Source organism: Oreochromis niloticus, linkage group LG4 (genome assembly GCF_001858045.2).
Source record: "Oreochromis niloticus isolate F11D_XX linkage group LG4, O_niloticus_UMD_NMBU, whole genome shotgun sequence".
Lineage (NCBI taxonomy): Eukaryota > Metazoa > Chordata > Actinopteri > Cichliformes > Cichlidae > Oreochromis > Oreochromis niloticus.
Window position 1 is genome coordinate 21,861,344 of NC_031969.2, and position 12,271 is coordinate 21,873,614.

Genomic DNA, 12,271 nt, shown 5'->3' on the forward strand with positions numbered 1-12,271 from the left:
GGAGGAGCTTTGGGTAAACCTGCATAGTTTGTGATGTTATCTTGAATGGAGGCTAACTTATTTTTTTATTTAGAATTTGAGTGTTACTGATGTCTCCCTTCCCCTAAATATTACATTAAACTGTAGGTTTAATTGTAATATTTATCATAATTGTAAAGTGTCTATCTATCTATCAGTAACAGCAGAAATTAAACTGAATAATTACAAAAACAGGAGTTTATCCAGTTTATCCAGTACACACTGCAAACTTATACACAGTCAGCAAGTGGACCTAAGGCTGCTTAGTAAAGAGGTATTTGACACAAAATAAAGCACTGTGGTACAGATCTTTTAATATGCTTCCCCTTGTTCATAAAAAAAAAGTAAGTAAACCATTTTTTTATTTGAGAAAAACCTGCAAAATTTGTTGGAGGGTTATGACAGTGAAAGATATTACTGCAACCTGATGAACACCTCATGGAAATATGAGTGACCACTAATACTAACAGTATCTCTAGTCAGACTTTAGAATTGGTGATTATTTTTTGTTTAATTCTGTCTTAATATTAAATGTAATTTAGAGCATGTTAAAATAATAATATGATATGCTTGGGTCATGATTGAAAAAAAAGATGGTGTGCACAGCTGAAGCTCTTCAATTCTGTTTTATATTTAAAGAGAAAAAAGAAAAAAACTATTTCTTGATGCCTACGGTTGTGAAAACTGACTAGTTAAAACAGAAAGCTGACAGTTCTTCATTTACATATATCTATAAATAATAGATGAACTAATGCAGGTGCATCCTGGGAAACAAGAGAAGAGAGAGAAAGGTGATGGTTCACTGACTGAGGATGCAAATTAATGCAGGGTAGAAACAACATGTCATCTTAGTGTCACTGTGACTTTTGTATGTTTATCTATACTTAGGAAGCACTGCTCACTGGTGTGCAGCGATTGTACATTACGCTGTGACAAACAGCACATGTACTTAAGCCAAAAATGTTTTCTTATTTTTGCCAGAAAACAACAAAAGCAAGAAAGAAAGAAGAATGAGTACAGTTTAAATGAACAACACTTTAATTAAGGTATTTTATGTGAAATTTTAAAATATTCATACATGAATTTTTTTTTAACTGCATTTTATTAAAATAAGGAAAAAGACAGCAAAACATGAATTCCTACAACTATGCAGTAATGACAAGAAAATATACTCATGGTTTAAATCCTATAACTTATTCAGATTTCCAACACGAATATATTTTAGCAAACAGCAGTAGACAAGCCAATTTTAAATGCAATTTCTGGTCCTCGACTATTCAGTGGAACATTCTGACTTCTTGATGGTATTACTACCTATATTTTATTGCAGTTTACTTGTATTTGCTTAATTGTTTACTAAATGTTTGAGGTGTGAAATAAACTGCAATGGACCAAAATAGGGGTATGTGTGGTTGGAGGATGTGTTTGTGTGCCTGCGTGCGCTCACGCGCGGGGAGGGCAGGGGGCGTGAACATTTTTCTTGTAAAACAAAGGGCGGCCTAGCAAAAAAAGTTTGGGAACCACTGTGCTAGGGAGTGTGGGGAGCCATAGCCCCGTCCCCCAGGGCATGAAGCAGGTATGGAGGAGATCCAGGCACTCCCTTCCCAGGAGAGTGGCAACCGTGCCACCCTGCTAGGAAGAACTGAGGAGAGCCCCAAACGAGAGGTCATCCAGCAGCCACGGAGCAGAGGCCAGAGGGGGTTGCAGTGACGTGCCTGTGGGCGTGACGTGCCCGCTAAGGGAGGAGAAGATCACTTAAGAAAAGACACTGAGTAGATAATGTTTATTTTCTTTCCGTGAGTATTATGTCAGTCAGTTTGATCGTCAATATTTGATCTACAGAATTAATCGTCATTTTCTATATTATCTATATTAATTATTTACTACAATACTTATCATAATAATTTTGTACAAATGATAGAAAAATATATACATTAATAATACAATAGATACAATCAATCACAACATCAGGATTACCAAAGTCATGTTTAATCACCATGTCTGACAAAAATAATGTTCTTGAAAAGTGGTTGTAAAAGTATCAAACATTTACTAGTGTCCTTATCCTCACCCTTCTACATTTTCCTTCTGCCTTATAAATATGTTTGTGATCAATAAAAACTAAATATAAATGAAGATGTCCTAGATGTTCTAAACTATCTTCAGTATAGCTTTGTATTTTTGTTTAATTGCATGTTAACAACACTTTGTTTTAAACAATAAGTTAAACTGCAGTTGGAATGTAACAGTTAATGTAACAGTTAGACCTACGAGTAGTGTCTATAAAATTTATGTTATTAAAAAACAGCAACATAAAATACTGTATGTTGGATCGTTTGGTTTAAATGATCATTTGGGGTGATGTGAGCAAATGAGACGTACATATTTCAGTGCTTTGCTCTTTATGCTTTTAATAACAAAGATTAAAAAGCATTAAAAAAAAAAGGCAAAATTGAGTGTTTATCAACATGTTATGTGAAGGTGGTGGGTTTGACTGAATTTTCTTGATGGGTCTTTTTTCTGCATGTAAAAGTTTCTCAAAAAGCAGAAGTAATACTTAGGAGGTTTTTGTCACAGCCAGAATCACTGTGATACGGGTGCAGAAGCAGAGTCATCATATGTCTGACAGTAATACACTGCAGAGTCTCCTGTCTCTGCTTGCTTGATAATGAACTGGTAATCAATGTTTGATGAGGATTTAGAGTTGAACCTGTCTGAGGAGAATCCTGTTCCAAAGCTGAGTGAGCTGCTAGAATGAAGAAAACTTAGAACATATTGAGGAGCCTCACCAGGAACTTGTTTATACCACCTAACAGAATTCCTATCATATCTCTCTATGTTGCAGTTGAGAACAGCTTGTTGACCTGGAGAAACTGTGTGGACAGCAGGTGTTTGGGTCAACACGATCACCGCATCAACATCTGCCAGGAAACACACACAAAAACATGAATGAAAAGTTTACCTCCAAAAATATACACCCTAAAACAGAAGATCTTACATGTTAGAGCAGTGATGAGAGTGCACAGGGTCCACAGCATGTTGTCAGTGTAATGTGTAAATGATCTTTACTGTTCAGCTGAGACGTGAGTAGGATTGTAGTGAGAAGTGAAGCGATACTGACACTTATAAAGACACAGAGGAGAGGCAAACCAAAGGAGGAGGAGATTCAACAAAATGATTTTCATTCATAGATTAAAAAATCATTTATAATTCAAATAACATCAATTAAATGTTTCTGGCTCATGTTCAACCGACACACTTATGGCTGTCATGACATATTGCTCATGAAAATACTGTTGCAAAGGGAATAAATATTATATAACTGATTATTGACAGTTTTAGTTAACGCCAATCTCTTTCTAGCTGAAATGTGAGCAGGACTTATGTGAAAAGAATAAACAGTAAAGTTTATAAGAACATGAGGTAGAACAAGTCTCAACAAATTCAGAACAGTTGTAGTTTAATGCAAATGTCCTTATCCGCACACATCACGTTTTCTTCCTTTCTTATATTCTGGATGTATAGTCATCACTATTTAAGAGCTGACACTGGTGTTTACTAAATTTCTATTACTTACAGATAACTTTTAGTTATACACAGTATTAGTCCACTTCTGACTTGTTTGGCTGAATAATATCTCTATATTCCTCTGCTTGCTTTATTCATATTTTCAATGATGAATATTAAAATTAATTAAAAAAAAAGAATAACACAGTATTTGAAGGTGGTGGGATTTCAGTGTGTTTCTCGGATGTGTCTTTTTTTCAGCATGTGAAAGAGCATCAAAAAGCAGAAGTATCAGTGAGGAGGTTTTTGTCACAGTGTGAATCACTGTGATACCCCACTGCTAGCAGAGCCGTCCCATGTCTGACAGTAATAGACTGCAGAGTCTCCCTCCTCCACATTGTTGATGATCAAACGATAATCTGATGTTGACTGATGAGTGGATGTGAATTTTGAAGAGGAGAACCCAGAGCCATAGTATGGAGAAGTATAGCTATGATAAAAATACAGCACATGCTGAGGACTTCCTCCTGGAATCTTTTTATGCCAGGCAGCAACAGCATTAGTAACAGTCCCCAGGTTACAGTCCATGGTGGCCGTCTCTCCTTTCCTCACTGATAAAACAGGAGGTTTCTGTGTCACCACCGTCACACCACTCACACCTGCAAACAACAAGAAGACATGGAGTCAAGAGAAACACACTGACATTTAAATGTAACATGAGATCTATTCTTCAGTATATTTTAGACTCTTTACATGTTAGAGCAGTGATGAGAGCACAGAGAGTCACCAGCATGTTGTCTGAGTGGGCTGAGAACTGAGTGGAGAGATGATGGTGGAGGAGCTATTTAATACAACTAACAGGAGGAGGAGCATTGGAGTTTTTTTAATTTTGCTTGTCTGTGTTATTAATATTAATAACAATAATAATATGTCTTGTATATATCGTTTTTTTTATTATTTTGGAATGGTTAATAGCCATTCTTTCTCTATGGTTGGTTATATTTTATACTTTTAACTTGTATTGTATTTAAAAACTATAATTAGATTAGCATATTCTGACGCAACATAAAGTTTACAATTTCAGCTTTAGCTCTGTAAAAAAATCATTTTCACAGCAAGTTATTCTCGCACACGTCAAACTTTGTGGTGACTTTGCACAACAATGGGATCATCTAATTAAATAACTAAATATCTGTAAACAAAATGGGCCTGTTTAAAAATGTGATGTATAAAAACAGTTTTTTAAAAACAGAAACAGTTTGCAGCTTGAAATTCCCACCCTGTGATAAACCATTAAGATTCAACAGTTAAAATAAACTGTAAAATAAATCTGTATAATTATGTCAAAATTTGTCACAGCAGTTGCATCATGAGAGCTGACGGAGATCTCCTTCATTGTTACAAACGATCAGTTTAATCAAAATTAAAGCTTGCTAAATAAAAAGTAATAAATAAATTTAAAAAAAAAATCTCATTGGTTATATTTAAATTTGGCTATTTTAAATTATATTCCAAAGTGTCATGTTTAGGCTTTGTGCAGGCAGGATAGGAGGAATGATGGACCAAAAAGTGCAGAGTTAAACCAAAGATTTATTACTGAGTGACAAAAACAGAATACTGGCGAAACTGGGAACACCGCCGGCTTGGCGGGCGGGTGGCTTAGGATAATGGAGATTGTGACACAGACCAAAGAAAACACAGGGCTTAAATACACAGAGGGAGCCATCAGGGAATGGGAGACAGGAGGGAAACACAGCTGGGACAAATCAGGGCTAACGAGACAAGGGAAGCAAAACCAGATACATTAACATGAGACGCGGACTTGACAACGGGATACAGCTGACAGGACAGACAGTGCAACTATGGAACACAGAGACATAAACCATAAGACAGAGAACTCTAACAAAGAAACCAAAATACTAGATATTATAAACAATATCAAAATCCCAGCTCATTTAATAATGCAAAATTCAGAACTCTGGGTTGATGACCAGGGTACCCTAACACAAAGTTCCTCAGCAACTGATATTAAGTGCAAAATTTCAGCTTCAGGTCTCTATACTTAAACATTTTTGGGGACAGATTTTTTTTTCTGACTTTTTGACGTTTTTCTGTGAAAACTTTGGTGACATGCCACAATGGCCAGAAGGTCTGCATGTTTGAATGGGGGGGGGTGGGGGGAGTCTGTGAGCCCAAAGACACTTTACATGTATAAACTTTATCCATGTTCCAGTCTGATGTCTGGATGGCCAGAGAGCTGCTGATTTGGAAAGTCTGGTCTCTGAACAGCAGTGCTGGTAGAGATCACAGACAGACCAGAGAAGCTGTGTTGGACTGAAGCTCAATTAACAAAAGTTAATTTTTCAAAATTATATATTAATATATTTTGGAGCTCAAAAGGTTAACCTTTTGAGCTCCAAAATATAACTGGCGATTATGGATGCCTTTTGATCCAATTTCTGTGAACATTTGTCTGAGATTAACTCTTTGGGGTCTTTACCTTAAATTTAACATAATTTGAGTCAAGACAGTGCCTCTTGGATCTGGAGAGTTTTCACTTTTTCAATTTCGCACATTTTTTTCACTTATTCCAAGCAAAAAAAAATCTTGTATTAAGTGAAAAAAATCTGCCAATAGAACAAGTGAAAATTCTCTAGTTTCAAGATGCGCTGTCTAAAAACAATCTTACTGAAATATAACTCTGAAGCAGATTGTGTCTTATTTTAAGTGTGATGAGATTATTTTGACTAAAAATAAGACAAATATACTTGGTTCAAGATTACAAGATTGGTACACAATCACAGAGCAGAGCAGCTACCTGAACGCTACTCCAACACAGGTTGATTTTCTTGTTAATAATTTTACCTCCTCACTATGTATGACTCTGGATACTGCAGCTCCTGTGAAAACTAAGGCCTCAAATCAGAAGTACCTGACTCCGTGGTATAATTCTCAAACACATAGCCTAAAGCAGATAACTCGTAAACTGGAGAGGAAATGGCGTGTCACAAATTTAGAAGATTGTCATTTGGCCTGGAGAAATAGTTTGTTGCTTTATAAGAAAGCCCTCCACAAAGCCAGAACATCTTACTATTCGTCACTGATTGAAGAAAATTAGAACAACCCCAGGTTTCTCTTCAGCACTGTAGCCAGGCTGAAAAAAAGTCAGAGCACCGTTGAGCCAACCATCCCTTTAACGTTAACTAGTAATGACTTCATGAATTTCTTCACACTTAAAATTTTAACCATTAGAGGAAAAAAAATACTCATAATCATCTCACACATGTAACATTATCTACAGCTACTTTCAGTACCATTGATATTCATTTAGAGTATTTTTCTCCAATGGACTTTTCTGCATTAACTTCAGTAATTACTTCCTCCAAACCATCAATGTGACTTTTAGGCCCCATTCCTACAAAACTGCTTAAAGAAGTCCTGCCATTAATTAATGCGTCAATCTTAAATATGATCCATCTAATAATCGGCTATGTACCACAGCCCTTCAAGTCGGCAGTAGTTAAACCTTTACTTAAAAAGCCATCTCAAGACCAAGTGGTCTTAGATAATTATAGGCCAATCTCCAACCTTCCTTTCATATCAAAAGGAAGAGTAGTTGTCAAACAGCCAACAGATCACCTCATGCACGAGGTGCTGCGTCCTCACACTGCTAACTACCTGGATGATGTGATCATGCACAGTGACACCTGGGTGGAGCATGTGCAGTGGGTGGCTGTGGTCCTTTAGTCGCTGAGGCAGGTGCGGCACAGGGCCAACCTGAAGAAGTGTACAGCTGGGTGGAGGGAGGTACAGTATTTGGGGTACGACTTGGGAGGCAGGCAGGTGCGTCCACAGGCGGAGAAGGTGGCAGTCATTGCATCCTGCCACATCCCAAGACGAAAAAGGAGGTCAGGTGGTTCCTGGGGCTGGCTGGGTACTGTCGCCAGTTCGTGCCCGGGTTTGCAGACCTGACCAGCCCCTTGACTGATCTCACCCAAAAGGGTGTCCCAGATGTGGTCCAGTGGATGGAGCAGTGGCGGACAGCGTTTGTGCAGGTAAAAAAAGCTCTCTATAGGGAGCCAGTGTTACACACTCCTAACTTGACCCTCCCTTTCATCCTGCAGACAGATGCCTCAAAGAGAGGGCTGCCGTTTTGTCCCAGCAGGTAAGAGCGGGTTAGGGTTAGTATCGACTTGCATTGGTCTTTAGTCTGTTTTTTATCCCAAGATCAAACTTGTCATAATTTCACCAGTTGCAATTTAAAAGTCTTTGCTATCAAAATGCTTCCAGTCCTGATGTTGAGCACTCTTTTTCACCACTGTGTTGTTGTCGTTTATAGATTGTAAGAGCAGGATGGCTAATAGAAAGGCCAGTCCTGAATACAAGACCCCAATAAAAAGGAGGAGGGTCGCTGAGTAGGCTGGTACTTCCACCAGCCCAGATGCACATGTGGTCAAAGGTGTGAAGCGTAAAGCCCAGCAAGATGGACAGGACACAAGCAAGCAAGGAAAGAGCGCTAAACTTCTTCACCATATGAGCGGTGACAAGGAGCAAGCGTCTTCCTCCTTGGACACTGGTAAAGGTAAGCTAATTAATTGAGTGAGTGCTAGATTAAGTGTCCAGATGGTTGCTAGCTTTCAGATATTAGTGTTTGGGACATATTTTTCTCTATCATCTATTAAGCCGATGTGCTCTTGGTGTTTTCTACATCTGCAGACTGCAGCTTGAACATTTCAGAGGGCTGCAGTAAAAACATAAAGGTGTGCACGAGAAATGGCAAAAGGAAGGCCGCGGGAGACAGCAAAGAGCCACCTAAGAAAAAGAAAAGTAACGTGGACCAGGACAAAACCACAAATGGAGTTTGCAGTTGATGCTGCAAAGTAGCTTGAGGACAAACACATCTTTCACCGAGACATCAAGGGCGAGAACACTCTGATTGAGACAAGCTGAGATGTGCCTCATGTTCGCACCATCGACTTTGGACTGAGCTGTTTTGTTAAGGAGCGATCGTAGTTAAAAAATACAACCGTCTTCTATGGTAACATATTCTGCTCCTGCTCTTCACAGACATAACAATTTGTGTCTTTTGCTTTAGAAGAAGTTGGAATCATGTCTGTTTATTAGGTACAGCTGTTCACACCCCGTGGTACAGGCGCAATTACTACAAGTCCAGACGCTTCATGCACGGGACTTTAATACAATAAAGTTCCTCAGAAAGGAACTGAAAATCAAAAAGCATCTGTCCACAGGTAAGAAAACTTTACACTTCATGATTCACCGATGCCTTGGATCACTGAAACTATCATCTTCATGTTTTTTCTCTTTTCTTTCTGTCCAGACTGCTGGAATTTCTTGAACGCATGCTTAACTAAAGTCCCGGAGAAGCGCACAACGTTGGAGGACCTTCGGCTTCACCCCTGGCTTCTGGGTTCAATACCTCATACTAGCCTTCTGGCCCGTGATAGAACCTGAACCATCTGACTCTCTCCACCTCTGTCCCCTCTATCTAAATGGGGGAGTCCTCTCCGCCCTGCATCATATTTGATAAATCAGTTTGTGTTTGTTGTGACTTCTAAATAATCAGTGTGATATCCAAATATATGGATTACAGAAGGGATGAGAATATCTTACATGTTACAAAATACTAATAAAAAGAGGAAGGTTACAAGACTATACAAAGACACTGGATAGAATAAAGCTCATTAAGAGGAGACAAGACGCAGGTTTTCATTCATAAACCAAATAAGAGCTGTTTCCCAATTAATTATTCAATTATAAAGATTTTCCCCAAAATAAGTCCTTATCCTCATTTATTCATCCAAACTTTTAGTTGTTTTTAGTTTTATTAATGAATCTTTTAAATGAATTGAAAAAAAACAATCTATAGGTGGGGGCTCTCCACTTTAAAAAAAATTAAGGGTGTCCATGGTCCTTGTTGCTTGTCTTCATGTTCCGTGTTCCCCATCTCAGGTCTTTATGTTTCATGTTCCAGGTTTCTGGTCCCAGGGTTTTGTTCCTTTATGTCATGTTTAGTTTTTCCCAGTTTAGGTATTTCTTAGTTTTGTCCCTGCCCTGCTTCTTTTTATGTCTCATCACTGTAAATAAAGCTCACTCACAGTGAGCCTTTTGTCAGTCATGCACTTGGGTCCTTTCTCTCATACCTCGACAAGTCTGCCGCCGCAGCCGTGACAGAATGATGGAATTTCCATGTGTAACAGTATTTGTTTAGTCGAGGTAGTAGCTATCTTTAGTCTCTATCTCTAGTAGCTAAATTTTGATAATTTAAAAAAAACAAACTTCTAGCAACATAGAATTATTTTTTTTGTAAATGGTAAATGGCCTGTATTTGTATAGCGCTTTACTAGTCCCTAAGGACCCCAAAGCGCTTTACACATCCAGTCATCCATCCACCCATTCACCCATTCACACACACATTCACACACTGGTGATGGCAAGCTACGTTGTAGCCACAGCCACCCTGGGGCGCACTGACAGAGGCGAGGCTGCCGGACACTGGCGCCACCGGGCCCTCTGACCACCACCAGTAGGCAACGGGTGAAGTGTCTTGCCCAAGGACACAACGACCGAGACTGTCCAAGCCGGGGCTCGAACCGGCAATCTTCCGATTACAAGGCGAGCTCCCAACTCTTGAGCCACGATCGCCCCTTCGATGCGGGATAGTTGGGTTTATATAATAATTTGAGTGGTTGCGTCAATGAGAACTGCATATTTGGATTTTAACAGTTTTGATGATGAAGAAATCAAAAATGGCAGCCCATCCACATGTAATGTTTTTACAGTTTTGTTTGTTTAATGGGTCTATCGGCATGTTAATGAGACGTAAAAGCAGAAGTATCAGTGAGGAGTTTTTGTCACAGTGTAAACCACTGTGATACGTGCTCCTCAGCAGATTCATCCCATGTTTGACAGTAATAGACTGCAGAGTCTGCCTCCTCCACATTTTTGATGATCAAACGATAATCTGATGTTGACTGATGAGTGGACATGAATTTTGGAGAGGAGAACCCAGAGCCATAGCTTGGAGAACCCCAGCTATGATACATACGTATTCAGCACATACTGAGGAACTACTCCTGGAATCTGTTTATACCAACGAGTAGCATCTGTAACAGTCCCCAGATTACAGTCCATGGTGGCTGTCTGTCCTTTCCTCACTGATAGAACAGGTTTCTGTGTCAGCACCGTCACACCACTCACACCTGCGAACAAGAGGACATGGAGTCAAGACAAACACACAGATATCTTTATATATGTGTGCAATAGAAGTCAGAGTGTTTACATGTTAGAGTAGTGATGAGAGCACAGAGAGTCAGCAGCATGATGTCGGTGTGGGCTAAGAACCGACTGGAGAGAAGCTGCTGGAGAAGCTATTTAACAAGGAAGAGGAGCTTTGAATGAAGCCTTTCCCCCCTGTCCATTGTGTATATAAGCTTTTGATGATGTCTTCTGCTTTTCATTCCGTTACATCATCATCATCACTGTTTTGTTTTCTTCTTTGTTTATTCAGTTATGGGCTGGTCCATCTCTCCACATCCTGAATGAGACAGACTTACCTACTAGTTGTATTTCATGATTTAAATGTTCAAAGCAAACGAGCATATGACAGCAAAGGTTTAGTTTAGTTGTATGACTGCACTCCCTCTAGTGTTCCTTAACAGTAAAGAAAGTTATGTTTGGACAAAAATGAAGCAGGTTTCAGCTGCCTGTGAATAATCAAATGATAGTAACTGAAACATTTCTAGTAAGCAGCAGTTCCATTTTATTTTACACAGAGTTGATACTTCTTCATTTACATTTAGTTATAAATGAGATACTAAGACCTGCAGGTGCATCCTGTGCAAAAAGAGAGGGAGGTTTTGAGAGGTGATGCTTCACTGAGTGTGAAGATTTTAGTTCAAATCTACAACCAACATTTTAAACCAGTGACACTTGCCCTCTCTCTTACTCGTGAAGAATTATTGAATGATGCTCTCTAGTGTACAAAGATACATAGCGTGTCTTTCAGGATATACTTGTGTTTTAACTATGGGAACAACACATTTAAAAATGGTGTTCTTATGAGTGTTTTTCCATCTATGTGCCCCTCTCTAAAATTTAAGAGTTCATTTTAATCATCTTAAATTTATGTTACTAACAAAACAGTGACAGTTTCTTATTTACTGACAAGAAAACACATTTTTTAAATCAATGCTTTTATTAATTTAATGCAAAACATGAATTCCTGAAAGTACTTGTTAAAAACCAGCACATGAATACATGACTTAAACCTTTTGCTTTATTCTGATTTCTAACATGTAAAGACTGTAATGAGCAAACAGCACAAGCAGTAAAGAAGCAGATTTTAAATGCACATTCTGGTCCTCGACTATTCAGTGGAACATTCTGACATCTTGATGGTTTTCTCTGAAGTCTGTGAGCCCAAAGACACTTTACATGTATAAACCTTATCCATGTTCCAGTCTGATGTCTGGATGGTCAGAGAGCTGCTGATTTGGTAAGTCTGGTCTGGTCTCTGAACAGCAGTGCTGGTAGAGATCCCACTGCTCACTGGACTCCCAGCAGCCAACCAGCTCACATCTGCTAAAGACACAGACTGACTGGACAGACAGACCAGAGAAGCTGTGTTGGACTGGAGCTCAGCACTGGACGGAGGGAAGACTGTCAGGACAGGAGGAGGGAGGCTGCAGGCTGAAAATACATGAAGGACATTTTTTAAAAAAAAAGA

At 38.9% G+C, this 12,271-nt stretch overlaps 1 gene segment (V, D, J or C); it reads right to left on the bottom strand.

Moving 5' to 3' along the window:
* Nucleotides 1–3,846: 3,846 nt before the first annotated feature.
* On the bottom strand, nt 3,847–4,318 carry LOC112846731 (immunoglobulin lambda variable 3-21-like). The segment is given in 2 exon segments: nt 3,847–4,184; nt 4,279–4,318. Coding segments are annotated over 2 exon segments (378 nt in total).
* Nucleotides 4,319–12,271: the final 7,953 nt, after the last annotated feature.